The sequence below is a fragment of the Homarus americanus genome, unplaced genomic scaffold, assembly GCF_018991925.1.
Source record: "Homarus americanus isolate GMGI-L3 unplaced genomic scaffold, GMGI_Hamer_2.0 scaffold14388, whole genome shotgun sequence".
Lineage (NCBI taxonomy): Eukaryota > Metazoa > Arthropoda > Malacostraca > Decapoda > Nephropidae > Homarus > Homarus americanus.
Genome location: NW_024748448.1, coordinates 146,479 through 172,458, shown reverse-complemented (window position 1 = coordinate 172,458; position 25,980 = coordinate 146,479). Strand labels below are relative to the sequence as shown.

General features: G+C 40.6%; 1 protein-coding gene across 1 annotated transcript in view; it reads left to right on the top strand.

The window, feature by feature from the left end:
• LOC121880252 (glutamic acid-rich protein-like) overlaps positions 1-25,980 on the top strand; it is a 62,650-nt gene that overhangs the window by 20,826 nt on the left and 15,844 nt on the right. The window contains exon 3 of the mRNA XM_042387406.1: positions 19,428-19,724. Coding sequence (XP_042243340.1) covers positions 19,428-19,724 — 297 coding nt within the window. The remainder of the gene's footprint in view (positions 1-19,427; positions 19,725-25,980) is intronic.

The following is a 25,980-nucleotide window of genomic DNA, read 5'->3' as shown; positions in this document are numbered from 1 at the left end:
TTACTTACTGAATGAGCCTTACTTTACTGAATGACTTACTTTACTGAATGACCCTTACTTTACCCTTACTTTACTGAATGACTTACTTTCCTGAATGACCTTACTTTACTGAATGACTTACTTTACTGAATGACCTTACTACTAATGACCTTTACTTTACTGAATGACCCTTACTTTACTGGAATGACTTACTGAATCTTACTGAATGACCCTTACTATTAAATGACCCCTTACTTTTACTGAATGACCCTTACTTTACTGAATGATCTTTACTTTACTGATTGACCCTTACTTTACTGAATGACTTACTTTGTTGAATGACCCTTACTATACTGAATGACCCTTACTTTACTGAATGACCCTTACTTTACTGAATGACCCTTACTTTACTGAATGACTTACTTTACTGAATGACCCTTACTTTACTAAATGACCCTTCCTTTACTGAATGATCCTTACTTTACTGAATGACCCTTACTTTACTGAATGACTTACTTTACTGAATGACCCTTACTTTACTAAATGACCCTTTACTGAATGACCCTTACTTTACTGAATGATCCTTACTTTACTGAATGACTCTTACTTTACGCAATGACTTACTTTACTGAATGGCCCTTACTTTACTGAATTATTTACTTTACTGAATGACCCTTACTTTACTGAATGACCCTTACTTTACTGAATGACCCTTACTTTACTGAATGACCCTTACTTTACTGAATGACTTACTTTACTGAATGACCCTTACTTTACTGAATTACTCTTACTTTTCTGAATGACCCATACTTTACTGAATGACCCTTACTTTACTGAATGACCCTTACTAACCTACAGAACCGTCCCTAGGGTATGGCAACCGGGGCCCCGCGCTAGTGGGGGCCCCACGGCCCTTACCTCACCCAACACCAGAATTAGTGACTGCGTTAAGCTGACCTCCCCTTACCACCCTGATTCAGGAGATCACCTGAAGAATTAGTGACCAGCACAGTAAGGGAATGCATCTGCTGACATGCGGTCATTCTTTACTGTGCTCTCTGTTGAAGAGGTGTAAGGACGTTGACAGCGGTCGCCTGTCAGTGTTGCCCAAACTCTGAATCTCCAGTTGTCCGTGATTTGTGAAATTGTTGATATACATTATATTACTATCGTACTCAGCCCTCGTGTTTTATTATACCATGGCCAGCAGAGAAAGAGACAGATACAGAAAATACATTTCGAGTGAAGAGAAAAGAAAAAGAAATGTCTATGAAAGGTTCCTTAGAAAAATATGTTTTCAAAAGCACCAGAAATTAGTGCAAAAAGGGACCTGGGTGACCGTGATGGTGATAGTGTGGGTCATATTCAAGCTGAGGAAGAGGAGAGTACTGAAAAAAATACTAAGGCTTTTAAAATAGATAGTTCTACCTATGCTAACGGGCATGCTGATGAAGATCTATGTGATCCAGCCAACTGGCACATTTACTGGACACTACGACAATTGATATTTGGGTAGAAAAGCGACCTGTTAAGGTATCTAGTGAAAATTATGTTTCCAAAAAAATGGTGAAAACCGACACTTTTCAGAAGACTTACAAGCGAAGAACGCCAAATGGGGAAATATATGAAAGATGTTGGCTTATATACTCCAAGAAGGTTGATGCAACTTTTTGCTTCTGCTGTAAACTGTACAGTTCAAATACAGCATTGAAAATCATAAAGGGAGGTTATGCAGACTGGAGGCATTAAGGTGAGAGACCGAGGTCTCATGAGTCGTCTAATGAACATTTATTAATCTTATCAAAATGGATTGGGGTTAAGAAAAGATTGTGTTCAATGAATACAATAGATTACATGTTACAAGTGGTAAACAAAGAAAAGAAACACTGGCGATTGGTGTTGATACGTATTATAGCAGCTGTGCAATATTTAGCTGAGCACAACTCTGCTTTTCGTGGAACAAATGCACGACTTTTTTAACCTAACAATGATAATTTTCTGGGATTAATTGAAATGATTACCAAATTTGATCCTACAATGCAAGAACATGTCCAGCACATTAAAAATGAAGCAATCCACAAACACTATCATGGACTCTTTCAGAATGAACTAATCTCAATGTTGGCATTGCAAGTAAAGAAAAAAAAATATAGAAAAAGTGAATACAGCAAAATACTTTGCAGTCATTCGTGATTGTACCCCTGATCTGAGTCATCAGGAACAAATGCCTTTTATGCTATGCCATATTAATGTGACTTCTGAAGAAGTGAAGGTAATGGAGAATTTTATTGACTCTTCCAGTTCAGGAAACAAGTGGACAAGGACTACAGTATCAGACTCTCTCAGAGCTGCACTAGATAGAATTGGCCTCCATATTAATAACTGTAGAGGAAAAGGTTATGACAATGGTGCAAATGTGAAGGGACAATATAAAGGTGTACAGGCACGCATCCTCCAGGTAAATCCCAGAGCCTTTTTCACTTCATGTAGCTGTCACAACTTAAATCTGGCTCTGGGAGATATGGCCAAGTCCAGCTCAAAAGCTATGACATTCTTTGGAGGTGTACAGCGAATTTATAATATATTTTCCACTTCTACTCCTACATGGTAAGTGCTAAGAAGACACGTTCCCTCTCTGAGTCTAAAACCATTATCAGAAACTAGGTGGGAGTTACTGCTGAAGAATGCAATACAGGTAACTCAAAAATCAAAAGTGAAGCAGAGTCCTTGGTCTGTTATGAACTCCAAAACCTTGAATTTCTTTTAGGAATGATTTTATGGTATGACATCCTGTTTGCTGTAAACACTGTGAGTAAGACTCTTCAATTCAAAGAAATGCAGCTATGTGGCGGTCAAGCACATTCAAGGACTAATGGAGTGCCTGCAGAAATACAGGAACACTGGATTTGCCTCAGCCAAGACGACAGCAGAAGAAATAGCATCTGAGATGGAGGTTGAACCTGTATTCAAAGAACACTGAGTGAAAAGGGAACAACAACAACAGCTTCCATCTAACGGTGAGGATGATTCACAAAACTCCGCTGAGAAAGCATTTGAAAGAAATTACTTTTTAGTTATCGTTGATCAGGCACTAATGTCACTGACAACAAGATTCAAGCAAATGCAAAAATATGCCAGTAACTTTGGTTTCCTTTACGAAGTGAAGAAACTTTGAGAAATGAAAGAACACAACATGAAAATGCAGTGTATAGCTTTGGACAACTCACTGAGTGTTGGAGATTCTCACGATATTGACGGCGAAGACCTATTCCCAGAGCTTCGTGTACTCCGAGAAATCTTTCCCCAAGAAACAAAAAGTGCACTTAAGTCCTTCAGTTTCTAAAGTCTCTTGATGGTTCCTTCCCAAATGCAGAAATTGCATATAGGATTTGGTTGACAATTCCAGTCACAGTTGCATCAGGAGAGCAAAGATTTCCAAACTTAATTAATAAAAAGCTATCTCAGGACAACTGTCTCAAGAGAGGTGAGTGGACTGGCTATGATTTCCATCGAAAAGGAATTGGCAGTAAGTTTGGATTATCAGAATCTAATAGCAGAGTTTGCTGCAAAAAAAGGCTAGGAAAGTGAAATTTAGAAAGTAGGCAGCTGTGAATACGCTTAAGTGTGAAAATAAACCTTTTCTTTATTTTCATGAAAACATACCGGTACTTATGTTTAAGTTGACAAAATTGTTAAATAAACAGGTTCAAAATATAGGAGATGTAAATTTCACTTCTTTTAGTTTTAGACTATAACAGTAAATTATGAATGCATATAGTTGGTACAGTTCACAAAAATAAAATACAGTGTAGACAAATTTCTCTTTTAGAATATAAGTTATAACATAGTAAATTACATAATACTTCACATAGTAATAGTATGATTGGGGAATTAACAATAAGCATATTACAGTATGTATGTAACTATAAAAATATATTTTAACATCTTTTATTTCATATACAGCTCCTCCCCGACTTACGACCTACTCGACTTACGACCACCCGGACATACGACCACCTCAGTTGTGTACTGACAAAAATTTTGTATGTAATTCACTTTAAAATGGCTGGCAAGCTTAAAAGTGAGAGTTTTGTGGTGCTGAGAAGAAAAAGAGACACCCATTTTAGATTTTCTATGTATTATTTAAGCATTTTCGACTTATGACCATTTTGACTTACGACTTGGATTTGGGTCCCTAACCCCATCGTAAGTCGGGAGGAGCTGTATATACAGGCATCCCCCTCGTTACGGAAGGGTTCCGTTCCCGGAAAATTGATTGTATCGCGAAATTCCGTAACGCGAAACAAATTTTCCCATTGACTTCCATTATAAAACTGGAGATGCGTTCCTTAGGGATTTTTTCGGTCCCAAAAAAGTAATTCAAGCACTTTTACTAATGAAAATAAACATTTACAAACACATACAATACAGTACGCTAAATAATTTATGGTATACCTTCTTAAAACACCAATTTAGGGGTTAATATTGCATAATATTGCATTATACAGCTATGTGTATATCACACACACATATTTGCGTACCCCGTCATAGGAGTCCGTTTTCTCTCACTTCAAGGCAGCCTGAGTCGTCCGTTTTCTCTTAATCTTAAGAGTGCACCAGGGACTACTGTATTATTTTTTAGTGGTGACAGAATTTGATATTGCAACTGGGGTTGCAATTGTTGAGGCAACTTAGGTATGTCTGATTACAGTTGGAATGTTCAAGATCCATTGTGAGTGATGTTTAAAGCTTCAACTGTCTTTATGGTTGGTTAAACTTGCCAAGTCTGTCAGTCTGAATGGCATGTGTGAGGCCTTGTGTTTGTACAACCGCTTAATATATAAATATATAATGTTATGGTAATTATCAGAAACACACATAGGCATGACAAGGTTTATTACAAAGTGATGAAAAGGATACTGTATAGTGGGTAGTCCACAAAAAATGTGCTAGCCATGTCTCTTTATTTGAGTGCCCGTCATAGGAGTCCGTTTTCTCTCACTTCAAGGCCGCCTGAGTCGTCCGTTTTCTCTTAATCTTAAGAGTGCACCAGGGACTATTGCTTTATTTTTTAGTGGTGACACAGAATTTGATATTGCAACTGGGGTTGCAATTGTTGAGGCAACTTAGGTATGTCTGATTACAGTTGGAATATTCAAGATCCATTGTGAGTGATGTTTAAAGCTTCAACTGTCTTTATGGTTGGTAAAACTTGTCAAGTCTGTCAGTCTGAATGGCATGTGTGAGGCCTTGTGTTTGTTAAAATTTACCCCAATTTCCGTAAGGGCGGATTTACTGGCCGTAACGCGAAATTATTGGTCATAATTTACAAATTCCGTAAGAGCGAAATTCCGTAACCCGGGCTTCCATAACGCGGGGGATGCCTGTATTACTGTTAACAGAATGTGTACTGTTGTGTACACACACACACACACAGATGTCCATTTTCAAAAAAATTCATATTGGCTTGATAACGTGTTAGTTAATGTACAGTTTGTGGAAAGTCAATGAATCACACACACACACTCTGGTCCAGAAAATTTTGTTAACCGAATCTATTATTTCAATGGGATATTGGGTAATTGGATGCAACTCTCAGAAAAAGTATACATACTAAGTACTGTATACCAGTAATAGAATTAACAAAACATTTAATATAAACTAAATACAGTACTGTACTGTACAGTATACGGTACAATAATAAATACAAAACAATAGAATACTGTATTTTAACTTATTTTGAGGTCTGTATGTCATATTCCCGGCAGCTTTGTTTACATATCAAACAGCCGATTGTAGAGGCAGTAAATGATTACATGTCATATTCTTTGCAGAGTGCATTGGTGAATCTGTCGGTTAATCCCCCAATTAACCGGGTTGTTCACATAAATTAAATATTGGGGTTTTAGTAACGAGACCCAATGAAGTTCCATTGTTTTTTTATAAAAGGATTATATCTATAATTCCTGAGTGTAGATCAACCATAAGTTCCACTATTTATGAGTGAACGAGAAAGAGGACGGCGTTTATGTAAATATAAACGTTGATTACGTCCGTTCGATATTAGTTGATCCGAGTGACTGAGCAAGGAGCGTCGCTGGTGCGCACTTACAAAGATGCTGACATATGGGCTTGTCCCTCTTGGGAAAGCTACCGCTCACGTGTACAACTCATGTCTCACTCATAGACAGTGAAAAGTTACAGGGTGGTGAATCTGAATATAATATCAGAAGTATTGACCCATTTATATAATATGTTCTGTTGATGAGACAGGGGCCCATTACATCGCTCGGTCACCTACCAGCCGAGCTCCGTGAGGCCTAACTAAGCTCACAGAGTACAGTACATCCTAGACAACCCTAACCATGTTATTAACAGATGTGTAGACACTAAGCTGGGGAATCTACTACTGTAGGGGTATTAGCTACTACAGGGGACCTGAACTTTAGTGTCTAACGGGTTAATATGTTATGAACAACGTTCATTTTGGATGACACTGCCTTGTAATAACAGAACAGAAATATAATTGCCAAGATTAACATAATGGAGGGAATTGTAAGGCTTGATATGGCAAATTCCCGTGATAGATAAAATGGCAAATTAGTACTCAAATCAGCAAAATGTGTCTCTTTCAAGAATGCTAAAACTTTTGATTTCTCTGAAACTATTTGAATATCCTTTATAGTGAAATTCATGACAGGAAGTTGAATTAAAGCAGACTTGAGTTTTATATTTAAAGCAAAATGCTGATGAGTAGGCAAGGTCCGTAATGTACCACAAGTGATTTCACAGTAATCCGGAGCCTTGTAATGCCCTTTCACAACTAGCTGCTTAACACCATCATGGCATTTTAAAATAACAGTAGTGAGATTTGGAAAGAACAAGCACTGCACATTGTGAAGATGAGCGTGAAACACAGTTTTGAGACTAACTGGCCTATAACTGCATTGCGCAAGAGCTGTGCGTACATTTGGTTGTATGACTGCCAATTCACATATTCCCTCTGCAGCAGGAATAAACGCGAACATGTAGGCTGGACATAGGTGTAGGTGTAGGATCTTCCATTGACAATAAAGAATAATCTTCATCTATTAGGAAAAGTTCTTTAGGCCTATCCAGAGTATACAGTGTGTCGTTTACAAACCAGGGGAACGGTTCTAAATACCATGCATGAAACTGATGTTTCCCTCACATAGGAATGTGGATCAGGATAGCATTGTGCGTGAGTCGACTTTAACAGTGGGTAATAATATTCAACCTCATTGTCATTAAAAATAGGAGTTAATTGATACTGCAACTTGGCTATCTGTAAAGCGTCAAGAAGCGTCCACGCGTCCTATCCCTGCATCTACAATGCTGTCAATTAGTTCATTTTTAGAGGTTACTATCTTTTGAACTGAAATTTCCGCAGCATGCAAATATTCTGTGAAATAAAGGAGCCATTCTAACGTCGGGACTGATATCTGTAACCTATTAACAATCCTCGAAACTTTGTTAGACTCCAATATTATTGCATTTACCTTTGATTCTAAAGCAATAAGCGCATGAAAGGTTTGAGAAACAACACGATTCTGTTGAGATACAGCCTGAACGACAATGTTCATTCGGTCCCCCAATCTAGCTACATCATCGGCCGTTGCCGTGCCAAACAAAGTGCTTTGGATAAGACCCACAAAATTAAAGAGACCCATTTTTCGTCGTGTCTGAGATTGCACTTCTTTAGCAAGATCCGCTTGAGACGCTGGTACAGTATATTCTTCCCAACATCGACGAGAAGCTTGCGAAGGTTCTGGAGATGAAAGTGTAGAAGGTCAATAGTTTGTGAAACTATCGTCGATTCATAAGAAGCTGCGCTGAGACCATGAAGGATGTCCAATGCTGATTGTAGCTGAGCGTCAACGTTGTCCATCTGACGCGGAAGCTGGAGCAGTGGATGGAGTTCATACTTGATGTTCACCACGTCCTCAGCTATGAGAACGCGTCAGAGAGGTGCAACTAGTGCACCAGGTTTGAGGACTGATGTGGACATGTCTGTCAACACAACGGTGCAACAACACAGTAGAAGCAACACAATGATGTTCCAAGCCATTCTGTAAGAGATTACACACAGTTTAACATCTACTTGCAGAACGAAGTTTCATACAATAGTCATTAGGTACAATCTGCTTCTGTACAGTCTGTAAAGAGGTGTCTATCACATCATCATCAACTGGAGGTAATAAATTCTCATGGGTCGTTTTAAGACGATCCGCATGCACGACATCTGCAATCTGTGCATTAGGCTTCCAAATTTTAAATTTGTTGCCTGTTTCTTTAGCAATAATGCGGAATGGACCTGAAAATTTTGCCGAAAGCTTGGAGTTCCTTTCCAGTTCTCTTACCATTACAGCGTCCCCTACGTTTAACATGACAGGTTTAGCATGTCTATGTTGCTTGATGATCATTTCGGTGCGCGATGCCGCTATATGTGATCGGACTTGGGTATGAATATCTGTAAAGACACGAATTTGTTTTGCCGCAAAGTCATCCATATTATAACACGGGTATGGCGCATCTGTAAGGATGTCGTAGGGTAGACGTTTATCTGTACCATAGACAATCTAGTAGGGTGATTTGCCCGTAGAGCTATTAACTGACCCATTTATAGACGCTGCAACCTGTGGTAACCAATCTTCCCATGCGTATTGCATATCACTGACAATCAGATGCAGTATTTCTAGGATTTTGCGATTGGTTCTCTCAACAAGGCCATTAGCCTGAGGATGATAAGCTGTCACAAAACTTTGTTTAATTCCATATTGTGCACATATTTGCGCTACTAGCTGATTCTGAACTCTGTGCCATTGTCAGAGAGCAGAAATTTAGGCATAGTATATGGACATATAAGATTCATCACTAATGCATAAGCCACAGCATCGGCCGATTTATCTCTTAGTGGAGCCAAGACCACGAACCTTGAAAAATGATCCACACACACTAAGACGTACGTTGATCCCTGATGACTCTTGGGGAGTTGTAACAAGTCAATAGCGACTGTGTCAAACGGACGGTCTGGTGTAGGATATGGTAGAATCGGGGCTGGTGATCCTGTAGAACCTTTATGTTGAGCACATGTCAAACAATTAGCTATGTGTAATTCTATGTCTTTCTTCATAGTGTTCCAGAAATACTTTTCGTAATTCCGCTAAGCATTTGTCACGACCTTGGTGACCTGCCTGTGGGACATCATGGAACAGAGTTATAACCACTTTACACAACGTGTCGGGTACGACTATTTGAGACACATTACCCTCTGGCATCTTTTTCAACCTATGGAGTATGTTATGTCGTAATTCAAACTGACTTAAGGGAAGAATAATTTAGGGAGTTTAACATCCTCTCCTGATTCGAGAGCAAAAATGACTGCTGACCATAATGGGTCGCGTCGTTGCTCATCTTCCAGTTGCGAAAGAGTGAAGGTTGATACAGGCATTACTGGTGCTATATTTCTTGACAGAGCGTCTGCAACAACATTCGCCCTCCCTGGTAAATATCTAAACTCGGGGTCAAACTCTTGAATTGTCAGATAACAGCGTGCTAATCTGCCTGATAAATTTCTGCCATGGAACAGCTCAGTTACTGCCGCCTGATCAGTAAAAACAGTTATCTTATATCCAAAGATAATGTCTTTAAATTTCTTAAGTGCCCACACAACGGCTAACGTTTTTAAATGCGTTACCGAATAACGTGTTTCAGCATCAATAAGTTTGCGACTTGCGAAAGTTATCACTCTAAACTCCCTATACGACACCAATGGCTCCAATTGCATCTCAACACCGGACTTATAAACAAGGTACTTCTTTACGCTGTGCTCATTGTAATAAACGTGGCCATGTAATAGACAACTGTTTTCAGCTCCAAGGTAATAGTGCCAAATTCAAGGACACATCCGGTGCAAATCCATTCCCAAGGTCATACAGTGAGGCAGCTAAGGCGGCGCCTCCACCTACCCAGAAAACGCGCAAGTGGTGCGCTCTACACAAGTCCACTTCTCATAATACACTAGAGTGTGGCTTGGTGATGAAGGCTAGGAATTTGGATCTTAGTGAAACAGAGGTGTCATACAAGCGTAAGAAGAAGCGTCCCCAGGACAAATCGTCGGAGGAAGATCTGCGCTCATCACAACACGGAGAGGGATAGGCACAGCATTTCCTCCTTCTCCCCACAGCACTTCTATAACGACCTCGTTAGTAGCGGCGCTAAGCAAAGTTGGAGTGTTGTCAGTGCCGGTGAGGGTCGATAGTACAAGATTGGCTCTTGATATTGACACAAGTGCATGTGCGAACGTATTGGCCTTGACATCCTATCAAGAGTTACAACGTAAATTCCCTCACCGAGACATTAAATGGCGACCTAGTAACGCTGAGCTCGAAGGAGTATCAGGTACTCAGTTGAGCATTAATGGAATGGTGACGTTACCACTCAGATTTTCAAGACGTGGTTCTCCCTTTTACTTGGACTTTTATGTAGTTCAGCAGTTCAATTTGCCAGCTGACGGGTTACTTGGGCTCCCAACCCTTAGAACGAACATGATAGATGTTCATCCGCGTAATAATACTATTACGTTTAAAGGTGTTTCCTACAACCTTATATGAATCTGTCGGTTAATCCCCCAATTAACCGGGTTGTTCACATAAATTAAATATTGGGGTTTTAGTAACGAGACGCAATGAAGTTCCATTGTTTTATTATGAAAGGATTATGTCTATAATTCCTGAGTGTAGATCAACCATAAGTTCCACTATTTATGAGTGAACGAGAAAGAGGACGGCGTTTATGTCAATATAAACGTTGATTACGTCTGTTCGATATTAGTTGATCTGAGTGACTGAGCAAGGAGCGTCGCTGGTGCGCGCTTACAAAGATGCTGACATATGGGCTTGTCCCTCTTGGGAAAGCTACCGCTCACGTGTACAACTCATGTCTCACTCATAGACAGTAGAAAGTTACAGGGTGGTGAATCTGAATATAATATCAGATGTATTGACCCATTTATATAATATGTTCTGTTGATGAGACAGGGGCCCATTACATTGGTTCTAATGCATTTTTCGTGTTTCATAATAATTTCTGCACTGTATATTATCAATATGTTAACTAAATTTCAGAATGAGCAATAATTTTAATGTAAAAATGCAAAAATATTCAAGAAACCATAAGTCGATGTTCACTCCACTGTAAACAAAGTTAAACTGAGAAGCGTTGGTGGGTGATTCGATCAGCTGATGGGCACACAAAAACTGTTCCCTGTACTGTCTATATTATCAATATGTTAATTAAATTTTAGAATGACTAATAATTTTAATATAAAAATGCCAAAATTTTCAAGAGCACAACCTTCTTGATATTTACTCCACTGGAAACGAATGTAAACATAGAACTGATTACTGTATTAGCGGACTGGCCGATCAGCTGATGCGCACAACAAAACGTGTTTTTCGTAAGGATTTCGTTCATCTAAGTTTTGTTTGTTAACCGAAGTGATAATCCTTATGGGAGCTAATTTGTTAAACGAAATTTCGTTAATCGAACCGTTCGTTAACTGAGGGACCTCTGTACAGCATATATATAAAACCAACATTTTCGTAGCAAGGCTAATGATCTTACGTTGCTGCTTCTCAACACTAGCATCAGTAGCAATTGATGGGCCGCTTGGAAGCCATTTTGAATGGTTAGAGTACTGTACAGTATTAAGAGCAAAAACTCTTAAACACACAAGAATGCTGTGGTAGCTTAACAAAAACTGGCGAAGCTTGGGGGCACTGACGCTCCGTGGGTGAGAGCGCAGCGCGCCGAGATGAGAGAGGGTGATGCACCATACAAAGTAGTCCGTGACGACTTTATACAGTGGTCGTTCGTTAACCGAAACCATTGTTTCAATGGGATTTTAGGTAATTGGTTCCAGCTCACCGAAAATTTCATACAAAGTAAAGAGAAAATGCAGTAAAGTACACTTACTTTGAGGTGTGTATGTAGAAGGCTCCTGGTTGATGAAGCTAATGTGAATTTGAAGGGGGAAGAGAAGGAAGTGGGGGTGGAGGAGAAGAATTTTACTGCTTCTTGGAAGGCGAGTCACCTTCCATAAAAATGTCAGGAACCTCTGGACTGACAGGTTCTCCAGCAGGAAAATCCTCTCTCCTTTTTGAAGTAGAAGGCTGAGGGGTATCATCTTTCTCCCGCTGCCTTTTAAAGAAGAAACTGTCAATTTTTCTTTGTGGGGCATTTCTCCTCCTCCTCAAAATTAACTGATTTTTGAAGAAGGAGACCACTCTGTCCACAACATTACACAAAATAGGTTCTGTTGTTTCCACATCAGGGTGCCTTGAAGCCAGTTTCCTGAACATCTCCCAGTGGTGAACAACATCTTTTAAGTCTGAAGAAGACATATGGTCATCACTTTCCCTTTCCTCCTCACCACTGTCAGCTTCTCACATCTCATCCAGTTGCTGCAAGTCTTCAGGAATAAGTTCCTGCTCATGAGACATCACAAGCTCTTCCACGTCATCCTCCTCCACTTCGAGGCCCATTGGCTTACCAATGGACACAATCTCCTTGTCCACCTCCGCTTCTTCCTCAAATCCCTCAAAATCATGGACTGCTGATGGCCACAGTGCTTTCCATGCAGAATTGAGGGATCTAATGGAGACTTCTTGCTATGATGACACAATCAATTTTACAGCCTCCAGGATGTTGAATTGTGTCTTCCAGAACTGTGCCAGTGTTAGTTCAGGATCATTGGAAGTTGCCTGATAACACCTCCTGAACATATTCTTCATGTACAGCTTCTTGAAGTTGCTGATCACATTCTGGTCCATTGGCTGTATAATTGATGTAGTGTTGGGAGGCAAAAACAACACTTTGACAAAGTCAAATTGAGCCTCCAAAGTGCTGGCAAATTGAGGGTCATGACCAGGGGCATTATCCATGAGGAGAAGAGCCTTTAAAGGAAGTTTATTGGTGGTTAGGTAGCTCTTCACTGAAGGGCAAAACACCTCAACAGCCCATTCATTAAAGAGCTTTCTTGTTACCCAGGCCTTATGGTTGGACTTCCAATAAACTCCAAGTTGTCCTCTTACCACCTTTTGTTGCTTGAACACCCTGGGATTTTCAGAGTGGTAGACAAGTATAGGCTTCAGTCGGAAATCCCCTGAAACATTGGTACCAAGCAATAGAGTGAGACGGTACTTCATGGGCTTATGCCCAGGTAAAGAGGCTTCATCTTTGGTGATGAATGTCCTTTTGGGCATTTTCTTCCCGAACAGCCCAGTTTCGTCCACATTGAACACTTGCTGTGGAAGATAATGTTCTTCATCCACCAGTTTCTTAAACTCCACTACAAATTTTGCAGCTCCTTCTTTATCTGCACTGGCAGCCTCACCATGTCTAACAACACTAAAACTGTCACTTCTTTTCTTAAATTTTTCGAACCAGCCCTTGCTGGCCCTAAACTCTTCAACTCTGTGCCAGAAGAACTAGGTTGCTCTTCCTTCAAATGTTCGTATGTTTCCCTGGCTCTTTCACAAATGATGAATCACCTTTCATCTGTTTTTCCCTAATCCAGATGATAAGTAACCTCTCAGTTTCTGCAATTAGGGATCTACTTTTAAACACTTGTAGATTTGTCTCTCACTTTCACTTCTTTAAACTTGTCTTTCTGCGCAAGAATTGTCAACATAGTTGATGCCGACATGCCATATTCTTTACTAAGCACATTTGTTCTAATGCCTTTTTCATGTTTCTTTATGATTTCCTGTTTCACCTGGATTGAAATCGTCTTTCTTCATTTACTTTGGACCTATGCTGGATTCAATAACATTTTCACCACTAAAATTTTAAGTTTAATTTCTGTAATTAAAAATTATTTTCTTTAAATCAACATTGCATTGCCCTATATATTATCAATATGTTGAATAAATTTCAGAATGACCAATTATTGTACTGTAAAAACGTAAAAATAGTTTATGTTCAAGAGAGCCACAAGCAAGATGTTACCTCCACTGAACAGAGACACAAACAGACGCCTTGGTAGGTGAGTGAAATGGCTGATGGGCGCACCAAAAACTAGTTCCCTGTACGGTACTGCAATTATGTTAAATAAGTGTTAAAATGACTAGTAATTTTAATATAAAACTTGGAAAAATGTTTAATAGCACAACCTTCTTGATATTTACTCAAATGGGAACGAATTTAAGCCCTAGAACCGATTACTGTATTGGCGGACTAATCTTCCAGCTGGTGAGCAAGCGCAAACATGTTGACATGTTTTTGTAAGAATTTTCATTAACCTAATTTTTGTTCGTTAACTGAATTGAATATTCTTATGGAAGGTAATTCGTTAACCGAGGGATCACTGTACTGAATCGGCGGGACGTTATCCGAATCATGGGTATCTAAAGAATAGCGACATAATGAAACAATGTTAAAAGAGGACTTGCTGTTTACATACAGGCCCAGATGTGGGTCGGTGACCTGCGCCCGGATGGGCTTTGTCTACAGGAACAATGTAACAGTTTTTGGAGTCCTGGAGAGCCAGTTGGAGGAAGCTGAGAGTAGGAAAATCACGATAAGTTGCATTTTGAGAATATTTTTACAGGGGCTCTGAATACAGTATGCCGGTCCCCCCTCAGGATGTGAGGAGGCTGGGACAAAAGCAGGAGGACAAGCCTTGCCCCCTGAGGATCACACTAGTGAGAGAGGAGAAGAAATGGGAGGTTATTCGCCAGGCAAAAAACTTAGCAAGGAGCGAGGCATTTCAGAGTGTATTCATTCACCCAGATCGCACGGTAATGCCGAGAGAACAGCGCAAGAAGCTCCTGCAGGGCTTGAAGCAGAGGAGGGAGGAGTTGAGGAGGAATAGGTGTACATGGGTTATATCCAGGGGGAGGGTAGTGGAAGCAAGAGTGCCAGCACAGAGCCAGGGGGCAGCGGTACGCCCTCACCCACTCTACCTCCCACCCAGGAGGAGGCACCAGCTCTACCTCCCACCCAGGAGGAGGCACCAGCTCTACCTCCCACCCAGGAGGAGGCACCAGCTCTACCTCCCACCCAGGAGGAGGCACTAGGTCTACCTCCCACCCAGGAGGAGGCACTAGGTCTACCTCCCACCCAGGAGGAGGCACCAGCTCTACCTCCCACCCAGGAGGAGGCACCAGCTCTACCTCCCACCCAGGAGGAGGCACTAGGTCTACCTCCCACCCAGGAGGAAGCGAGCGCCATGTAAACAATGATATCTCTAACCACACCCAGGAAAATGCAATGTATATAGCAAATGCTGCACCTGCTGAGAATGGAGGGGGGGCCGGAGTCACTACCAAGAGCAGAGACGTTACCAAGAACAAATTCCGGCTTGAAAGTACACTAATACTGACACGTTCCTTGATAAGAGAGAGGAGTTTGAAACACTACTGAGAGTATACCAACCAGATATTGTAGGAGTTGTAGAACTGTTGTACAAGAACAGGAGAATTGACCCAGAGGAATGTGAATTCAGTATTGCTGGATATGACTCATTTATGAACCTTTCTCAAGAAACTTGCAAGAGGGGTTTGGTTATCTATGCTAGGCAAGACCTTAGAGCCAGACAGGCGAGGGTACAGGGAGAGGATGTTTTTGAAGAATCCAAGTGGTGTAAAATTAAATTAAAGGGGAGAGACTTACTTATTGTCGGGTGTATCTACAGATCCCCAAACTGTAGCTTATTTAACCAAAGACACTTAAGAGCCTTAATAGACAATGCAACGGTGCTCAACCCTAGCCTCTTTCTTGTCATGGGAAACTTTAATTATGGCGACATCAACTGGGGAAATGAAACCACGGCAAATGACCTAAGTAATCCCGCTACTCTTTTTGTAGAATCTCTGAGAGATAATTTTCTGTTCCAATATGTTAGGACCCAACGTATTACAGAGGGGAGCAAACACCCAAGTCACTGGACCTCATCATAACTAACGAGGAGGGTATGATGGCCAAGCTGGAGCATGTAGCCCCAGTTGGCTCCAGCCACTATGCAGTGTTGTCCTTCAGATTTAACTGTTAATTGTTTGACAATAAAACCAGGCCAAGGTTCAAATATTACAATGGAAATTATGACGGGATGTGGGAGGAGATGAGGGGCAACAACTGGCCTGACTCTTAAGGTATAAGAACGCAGACACTACGCTGAATATCATAGCTGGTAAAGTGATTTATTTGATCAAGAAATATATACCCAAGACCAAACCCAGTGCCTCTAGGAATACGAGGGGATCCCTTCACATGAATCATGCGGCGGTCAACAAAGTTAAGAAGAAAACCCAGAAATTCAAGGCGTGGGTTAGGTCAAACGATGAGCAGGACAGGAGGATGTATGCAAGATCCAGGAACCAAGCAAAGTCAAAGTGTAGAAGGGCTGAAAAGGAGTTCCAGAGGCTGGTTGCAAGTGAGGTCAAGTCAAACCCAAATGCGTTTTACCGCTACGCAAAGTCGAAATTAAAAACACTGGTAGGAGTATCAGACCTGAAGCTTGAAGATGGTAGTTATGCAGATTCTGACCAGAACAGAGCGGAGGCATTGAACCGAGTCTTTTCCTAGGTGTTCACAAGGGAGGATGCGAACAATCTTCCTGCGTTTGAGGACAGATGGTTTGACACAGCATTGCCCCACATTGTGTTCACAGAAAAGGTTATAAAAAAGATATTGTCAAAGCTAAAGGTTCATAAGAGTTCTGGCTCTGACGTGGTGCATCCTAGAGTGCTAAGAGAGTTGTGCAACAAGCTTGCTGAGCCCCTGAAGATCTAGTTCTGTAAATGCCTAAATGAACAAAACGTCCCCGGTGATTGGAAAATGGCTTATGTGAGTCCTATATTTAAGAAGGGCGATCGTCATTCCACGAATAACTATAGACCAATGAGCCTGACCAGCATAGTATGTAAAGTACTTGAAAGCATTATAAGAGACGCCATGATGGAACATCTACTACGAAACAACCTTGTAAAGGATTGCCAACACGGTTTTATGCCAGGACACTCCTGCGTAACACAATTACTCAAGGTACTGGATGTTTGGACTCAAATTCTGGAACAGGGTGGTAATATCGACAATATATACCTAGACTCTGCCAAGGCTTTTGACAGTGTACCCTTTGAAAGGCTGAAAATTGAACTGGAAGGGTACAGGATTCGGGGAAGTGTCCTAGCGTGGATCGGAGACTTTCTCCATGTTCGCAAGCAGTGTGTTGTGTTTAATGGCACGAAATCGTCATAAGTACCCTTCATAAGCGGGGTACCACAGGGCGGTGTATTGGGCCCGCTGTCGTTTGTTTGTTTCATAAATGACATGCCAAAAGCTGTACACTCCTCCATATAAATGTTTGCAGATGACGCCAAGTTATTTCGGGAAATTAAAAACCAAGCAGACTGTGAAGAGCTGCAGAAGGATCTCTGTGAGCTTCAAGAATGGTCGAAGAAATGGCTACTGAGATTCAACGTCACAAAGTGTAAGAGGCTGCACCTGGGGCGTGCCAAAAGTAAGGAAGCGTGTCATGTGTCCCAACAGACGAAGAAACTGCGTTAACCCCTATACCCCCGTTGAGATTCTGGAACGTTCATCTAGGGCGCCCTGGTTGACATTCCGGAACGCACGCCTTTTTGCGCCATTGTTTGAATGCCCAGCGCGGGTTATCAGTTTCCAGTATGACTATTTGGTGGTCACGCAGGGTAGCGTGGGTGGGCTAAGTGTGGTTAGTACGCATTAGCCTGTCGTCTTGGAGAGTCGTTTGTTCATTTTATCATGTTGTATCAAATTAATATTGCTAAAATTAGTGTAGTTCTATTGTAGTGTAGTATTACTGGACACTAATGCTAAGATTATGTTATAAATGTATTTGTGTGGAATTATTATTCCGATAATTATTTCTATGCATTACTTGCTCTCCCAAACACAAAGACAGCTAAACAGCCTGGTGACAGACTTTTTATGAAAAATAATGCAAGTAAAATAAATTCTAAATGAATTATTTATAGGAAATAAGTATTATGATCAGTAAATATACATGCATTACTGGCCATCTCGGACACAAAGGCAAGCAGAAAATGGCCGTTAAGTGCGTAAGTGTCCACGAGCCCTCGCTGTCAAAACAAGCTGTCCCTTTATCTCTCTCACCACTGCGGCCCCATGAAAGTTTTGAGAGGGTCAATATATAGTTTATCTTACTTCTTTTTGTTTGTTTTATCATTTAAAAAGGTTAAAAATTATTTTTGGAAAAGTTAATTTTTCTCGCTCTACCTCCATGTGGGCCGTGGGGGGTATGGCCAGCGGCACCCTAACCCGAGGCGTAGGGGTTAATTGAGACTGAATGTGAAAAGGACCTATGTGTGTATGTTGACGATGGACTGAAGTTCTTGGGCCATTGTGAGACGGTGAATCAGGCAACTAAATTATTAGGTCTTAAAAGAAGGTCTTTCAAATATCTAGATGGTCCTTTCCTCATAACAATCTGGAGCACTGTCACCCCTTCTGGTCCCCGAGATATGCTAGGGATTGTCAGTTGGTTGGAAATGTTCAAAGGAGGGCCACCAGACTGGTGACTACACTTCGGCACCTCAACTACCTTGAGAGATTAAGAGCGCCTGCAATTGCCTAGCTTATACTACAGACGGGCAAGGGGTGACTTAATTGAGGTGTATAAACATATCCAAGGGCACTACTCAGTCGAGTGTCCTTACCTGGAGCTGGCGGACGCACGCCCCACAAGGGGTCACAACTCAATGTTGAAAAAACTGCAAGTCCAGAAAACTGTGAGGGCAAACTTTTTCGGAGTGAGAGTTGCGAACTCTTGAAACAATCTACCAGAGAGTGTTGTGACGACACCAAGTGTGAGCTCTTTCAAGACCAGACTTGACCAACACTGGAGCAGGTTCAGATACATTCAGGAGCCGGTGCATGCCCAGTACTTGCCAATAGTTCGTGACAGACGTGACCGACCGGCCAAGTGGCTAATGAGCCGATCAGTGGTGAAGAGGATAAAAGTAAAAAAAAAAAAGAAAAAGTATAGCCACAAATAGCCGATTGGTTTTTCCTGAGCGTTTTACCTCCCCCTGGACTGTGCGTATATAAGCGTGTAGTATTTATATCAACCTTTTATAATAATGTTTGTTTTTTCTAACATCCTCTCTGAAGTGCTAATGCATTGAAATGATTTGCATTTTGATAATCCATATACAGTATTTAACATTATTTTAGATAATAACAGGTCTGCTTACCAATTGTGAACATATTTACATAGTTTGAATTTTCTATGAACCAATCAGCTATTAGTATAGAAGAGGGGCATGGCTTATGGGGCAGGTTAGAGGGTATACTGTAGTGTGTGTCAGGTAGTTATTGTTTAGATAGGTAGCTACCAGTACTGTATGTATATGTGTCCTTCACAGAACTCTGACACGTTCAGCGGCCGAAGATGCGAGTCGGGCACTGGAAGATAGTGACGTGGTGGTGATCACCGACTCCGACCAGGACCTACTGGAGACGACCCAGGACCCGGTGGAGACGACCCAGGACCCGGTGGAGACGACCCAGGACCCGGTGGAGACGACCCAGGACCCGGTGAATGCCTCCCACGACCGGGTGAACACAAGTGCTGGCCTGGTGGGTATGTTCCATAATATGGTGGAGGTTGGGGATGAGGAGGACGAGGAAGAGGAAGGTGAAGAGGAAGAGCAGGAAGAAAGGTATGTACAATTAGTAAGTCCTGTAGGACAGTACAGTAAAGAGGCTCTTGACTTATAATGTACAGTAATGTACATAGGTTCCATTAAGTATACACTGCAGACTTCTGAGGTCATACTCCTGTACTCTACTCCATTTTCTCAGTGGGTAAAAGTCAATAAGCATATGTAACGTACTTTAAAACTCTGCCAACTTTTGCTTCTCAGTGGTTTATCTTTAAGAACATGTCAATTAATGAAATATAACTTGTTGCCACTCCTACATTTGCCGCCTTCCTTAAAAAAATGGGTGTATAATTAAGAACCCGAAAATTGCTATAAATGCTCCCTCATAGTGTTCAAAAGAAAGAATATGAACTTTTCTGCAACAATTGCCCCCCCTGGACCACCCATTAATCCATCTATGTTTATAGTCCAGTTTAACTTTTAAGACTTTCAAAAATTTACAAAAATGCATCAAAAAGAGTGTACATGCACTTAATCCTTAAGTCCCGGGTTAGGGTGCTGCTGGCAGTAACCCCCACCCCGGCGCTGGGGGATAAATCAAGAACAAAATGAACTTTAACAAAAGTAATAAAAATAAATAAATAAATATAAATAGGCGGACGTTCTGGAACGTCACCCGGGGCCTAAGGGTTAAAGTGCATGCAACATATTGTCATTTGTCCGATATTTAAAAATCACACATTACTGCCGACAAACATGTTGAATACATAAAAAAAAAAATAGATGTTGTATTTAATTTAAGATACCAGCTATGAACTTATGTTTCCATTAAACAGTACTGTACTATTAATGTGAAATTAATCCATTTCATCAAGAGGTTGTTCCTTCGCAGTGTTCATGCATATATCACCACACCCGCACATATCTGTACATGGTAACTGATTTTTGAGGCATCCACACGACTTTCTGTTACATGCTGTTTTGCAGCTACTGTACACTGATAAAGTTTCAGCAGTGCTTCAGTAGCGGGTAGATTGAGGCAGCAGACTGGCTGCAACCAGTCGTTCACAATGTTCCAGCGGTAATCTGCAGGTGGAGCAAGTTGTAGACAAGGTATTCTTGAGGACTTCCAAACCAAGTTTATGTAGTGTGCCCTCTGGGTGTGGGGAATAAGTGTTCCTAAAGTAGGCAGCAGTTTTTGGCCTTCCTTCCCCTTTTGGGCGATTAACTTCCATCTGATGTCTCGGAGAGTGGAAGCATTGATGTCCTCGATCCTGTAGAATGAGCACACATAACACTCCATCTGGTGAAAGACCCAATTTGGCAGATCATTTGTCTGCCCAAACTGGGTGAAAGCTTCCAGAATATCTTCATCGGCATGCAAAAAATCTTTCATTTGACTTGCTGCTCCTTTGCCTGCAAATGACACTGTGTTATCAGTTCCCTTAAAGGCATACCACCCAATCAGTGCATCAGCACTTTTATTTCCCAATCTCAGGTGTCTTGTATCATAACTTTCTCATTGTTCTTTCTTAACAGTGGGTTGATCTTGGTAATAAAGGATACAGGCCAGTAAGAACATGAACATAGTTATATATCTGTGTCTCCTGAAACACATGAAGAGTTGACTGTGGATTTTTGTGCTTTACGTCAAATGCGTTGAGAATAACAAGCTGGTCTCCCTCTTCTAGGTCGTGCTGGCCAGTAGTCATCGCCTGCATGTTTGCAATTTCAGATTTGGGACAGTTGGCTATCACTGTTGTATGGTGCATGACCAGAAGTCTGTAGAACTTTCCCTGATAGTGCTTGACCAGCTTCTCTGAAAGATATTATGTGATGTGTGCCAAGAATAGGTTATGTTCTTGATCTCGGTATCATCATTGACATGGTAATGTATAGGAGTTTGCTTCAGAGTTCTCTTATCTCAAGTTACTTCTTTCAAAGAGGTTTGAATGTATTGGTCAAACACCACCCTGAGTTCATCATAACTGTTGCTCAAGCTGTCCATCATGCCTATAAACTTTTGGAAAACTGTTGAGCATTAGACATGTCTGGGGGTTTTATTAACCTTGTTCACTAAGCACATCTCATCAATAATGAGCATTGATGGAGCATCATTTGCATCTTGAATACGCTTTAAAACACAGTCTTTGACCATAGGTGAAAATCAAGATATATGCTCCCTTTGAAGCTGAGAAAATATTGAAAATGGCATGTTAAGTAAGCAAGTGTGGAAATACTACACTCGCTATCATTTGGGACTCCCAAGCAAGTGCTTCTGTAAAAAAGTAATTGAATTAGGTCACCTATATTTACTATTTTTTGTTCCCTAATGAGCCCATTTTCTACTGTAATAATGCGTAATTTGACTGCTCTAAATTATAGCCTAAAATCCAAACAGATTGTTGGCATCAAGTTTTATTTTATCTATTGGCAAGTTAAAAACTAGAAAATAAAAGTTGGCATGCAGTTTGAAGTACAGTAGGTCCCAAATGTGTACATTTGCTGCCTGATTATAATGTCCTTTTTTTTCTTTTCTTTTTTTTAAGTGATACATTTTGCTCTGTGGCTTTCCTTCATCAAAACACCTCTTTATTTCCCCAGTATTTTGTAGCATTTTCATTATGCTATACTCTGATTCTTCATGCACATATTTATAACCAAACATTAAAGCGTAAGAGGCATACAGGCGTACCTTTGTCCGTCAGTCTATATTTATGTGTGTTCGACCTGCTTTTGTGGATGCTGTTGGCCGGACATTTATTAAACTGTTGTTGTTGTACAGTAGTTGTTGCTTTTTGTTGCTGATGGCCTTGAGATTTTCATTGTCAGCCACCAGGTACCTACCAGGTTCTCCCAAAGGTAATTAATGAAACTTATGTTGGAAGATTATCTGTGTTGAGTGAATGTCAGGTCTGGAGTGAGTGTGTGTGACTTGTCCAGTATGTGGGTCAGTGTTGTTATGTGGACAGTGGATTTTTCAGTGAGATGGATATGTTGTTGATGTTGCTTTAGGGAGGTGGTGACCTTAGTGCTGCTCTTGTATCTACTGAATGGTGTGATGGGTGTCTGGTGGTTGGCATCTATGGTTGTATTGGGTTACTGTGGGAGTTATGCTCTGCTGTGTTGTTTTGTCTTGTGCTCTTTAAGGTTGCAGAGTTGAGTAGAGGTGTTGTCCTGTGAACCATTGAGTAGAGGTGTTGTCCTGTGAACCATTGAGTAGAGGTGTTGTCCTGTGAACCATTGAGTAGAGGTGTTGTCCTGTGAACCATTGAGTAGAGGTGTTGTCCTGTGAACCATTGATGTTAAAGTGGTCTTGAACAAAAAGTGTTTATGATATAGCAATTGTAGAATGTAGTTAGGCAATATTTATAGCTTTATTAATGAGTGATAAATTATTGTGAGGCCTTTGTTATGGTTTCCTTGGTTGTTTGACCCAGATGTTGGCTCAGCAAATTATAACATAGTTTATTGCGGTACAGAATCCAGATATTATTTGTATGGAACACTATTGGTAATACAGTCGGCCCTTAACATACGCGGGTTTATAATACACGGATTTGCAAATACGCGGATTGCCCCGCCGGAGGAATATTCTGTACATTGAAGTAATTGAAGTACATTCAACTCGCGCGCGGCACCGAACACGGGACACCGCCCGCTCCCGCAACCTCACACACACACACACACACGCATAGCTCTCCCTCACTCAGTCAGTCTCGCTGTAACCACGCTTGTGTTGACATCAGCATTGTAGTTGCAAAAATATTACATTTCCGTGAATGTATTATATCAAGCACAGTATGAATAGAATATCACTAATATAAGAGTATTTAACCGAAAACTACTAAAAAAACGAGTAACATATCTTGAACATCGGAAAGCTAGGTAAAGTCTTTTGTTTTCATGTAGTTTATCCTAATTTACATTGAAATGCATTACGTTTCAGCAAAACTACTATTTATTTCTGAGAATATGGAAATGTAATATTTTGCTGAAATGACGTACGTATTACAGTGGAAAGTGACAAAAGCAATGACTCGCTTTCTTTCGTTCAAAAGATGTTACCGTAATCGCTTTTCGAATGGTTTTCAGTTAAAAAACTGTTGTATTACAATAATATTCTCCTAATTCGCTTGTGATGCAACAGTTTTTTTAACTGAAAACCATTCAAAAAGCGATTACGGTAACATCTTTTGAACGAAAGAAAGCGAAAGTCATTGTTTTCGTCACTTTCCACTGTAATACGTACGTCATTTCAGCAAAAATATTACATTTCCATGAATGTAGTATATCAAGCACAGTATGAATATAATATCATTGTAATATAACAGTATTTTAACCGAAAACTATTAAAAAAACGAGTAACATCTCTTGAACATTGGAAGGTTAGGTAAAGTCTTTTGTTTTCGTCATGTATTTTATCCTATTTTACATTGAAATACATCACGTTTCAGCAAAACTACTCTTTATTTCTGAGAATATATTCATTCAGGCACAGTTTAGGTAAAATATACATGTGCTGTAACATTTTTTTAATTGAAAACGATTCGAAAAACACGTACCCTCTAGCCCTGTTCAAGGAGAAGACTGGGAGGAGCTGTTTGGTGCTTAAGACGATGACAAGGAAAATGATTTTGATGGATTTTAATGAAAATATTCAGAAAGACCCTGGCACTGTCAAGGAAAGTGGCTGCTGAAGGCTTCCAGGACATGGCAGAGGACGAGATTAGGGAGCTAATTGAAGAGCACGACACTGAGCTGACCGAGGAGGATCTACAGGAGTTAGTAGACTCAGGCAAGGAAGAGGAAGCGAAAGGGAAAGAGGATGAGGAAGAGCACCAAGAAATAACGTTGGAGAAGTTGGGGGAGATGACCAGGAATATTGAGGCACTGAAAAACCTGGCCTATAGTATGGACCCCTCCATGGTGCGTGCCCTGAAATTCATGCGAGGGATGGATGACGTTTTTGCTCCATACAAAAACATCATGGAAGAAATGAAAGAAAGAGACGACAACTCCCCATCACCATGTTCTTTGATCACCGAAGGAGAGATTTAACACCATCAATCACTGGCGGCAGTGAGGAAGCAGCTGAATCCACCGTCGCCCCCACTTCACCACCCGTTATGGAATTGAGTGACGATGAGCCCGATGACCCCCGTCCTGTCGCCGAGGATAGGTACTGTACAGTAAAGTGAAATTTTTATCTCTTTTTTTTTAATAGCTTTTCTTGCCATGTTTATTGTTTGTAAAAATGCACAGCACAGTTCAGTACTGTACATAGGAAGTGGAGGTGCAGTTATTCACAAAACATTTGTGTTCGTTGTCGGCAGTAGTGACGGGGAGGAGGCAGAGGGGGTGGAGGAGGCAGAGGAGGTGGAGGAGGTAGAGGAGGGAGCGAGTTGGGAGGAGTGGTGACCTTGGACGCGGGAGCTGGGACGAGTGGCGATGCCAGCCAGTACATTACGGGTGTATTAATTGTTTTTATAGCTATTTTTGCATTTTAATATTAAATATTGTACATTACGTTTCAACAAAACTACCATTTATTTCTGAGAACATGGAAATGTAATATTTTTGCTGAAATGATGTACGTATTACAGTGGAAAGTGGGATAAAATTGTGACGAAAGCAATGACTTTCTCTTTCTTTCGTTCAAAAGATGTTACCGTAATCGCTTTTCGAATGGTTTTCAGTTGTGGGATTATAAGGCTAATGATAGGATAGAATATTATTGTAATACAGTACGAGTACAACAGTTTTTTAACTGAAAACCATTCGAAAAGCGATTACGGTAAAATCTTTTGAATAACGAAAGAAAGCGAAAGTCATTGTTTTCGTCTTTCCACTGTAATATGTACGTCATTCCAGCAAAAATATTATATTTCCATATTTATTTCTGAGAATACCTATATTCATTCAGTCACAGTTAAGGTAAAATATACTTGTGATGTAATATTTTAATGATAATACGGTATTGTAGTTTTCTTTTGTTTCAAATTTAATTAACAAAGATTGATGTTTCAAATGTAATGAACAAAAATTTATGTACAGTATCTATAAATAAACTTTAATAAATGAATACTTTATGTTTTACATCGTCCTGTGCTACCATACCATGGATTTGGCTACTTTGGGCTTGCTATGATGACTCAAGAGGTCTGCCGTGGCAACTGTACCGACACTCACAGCTGGTGGTGCGTTGGTGCATCGTTTCCATTGTTTACTGGTAGTTACTGGTAAATATTTTTCAACCTAACGAAACTATTACCCGTTTAGAGGTCGACCCCCAATTTTTTGCCAAATAATT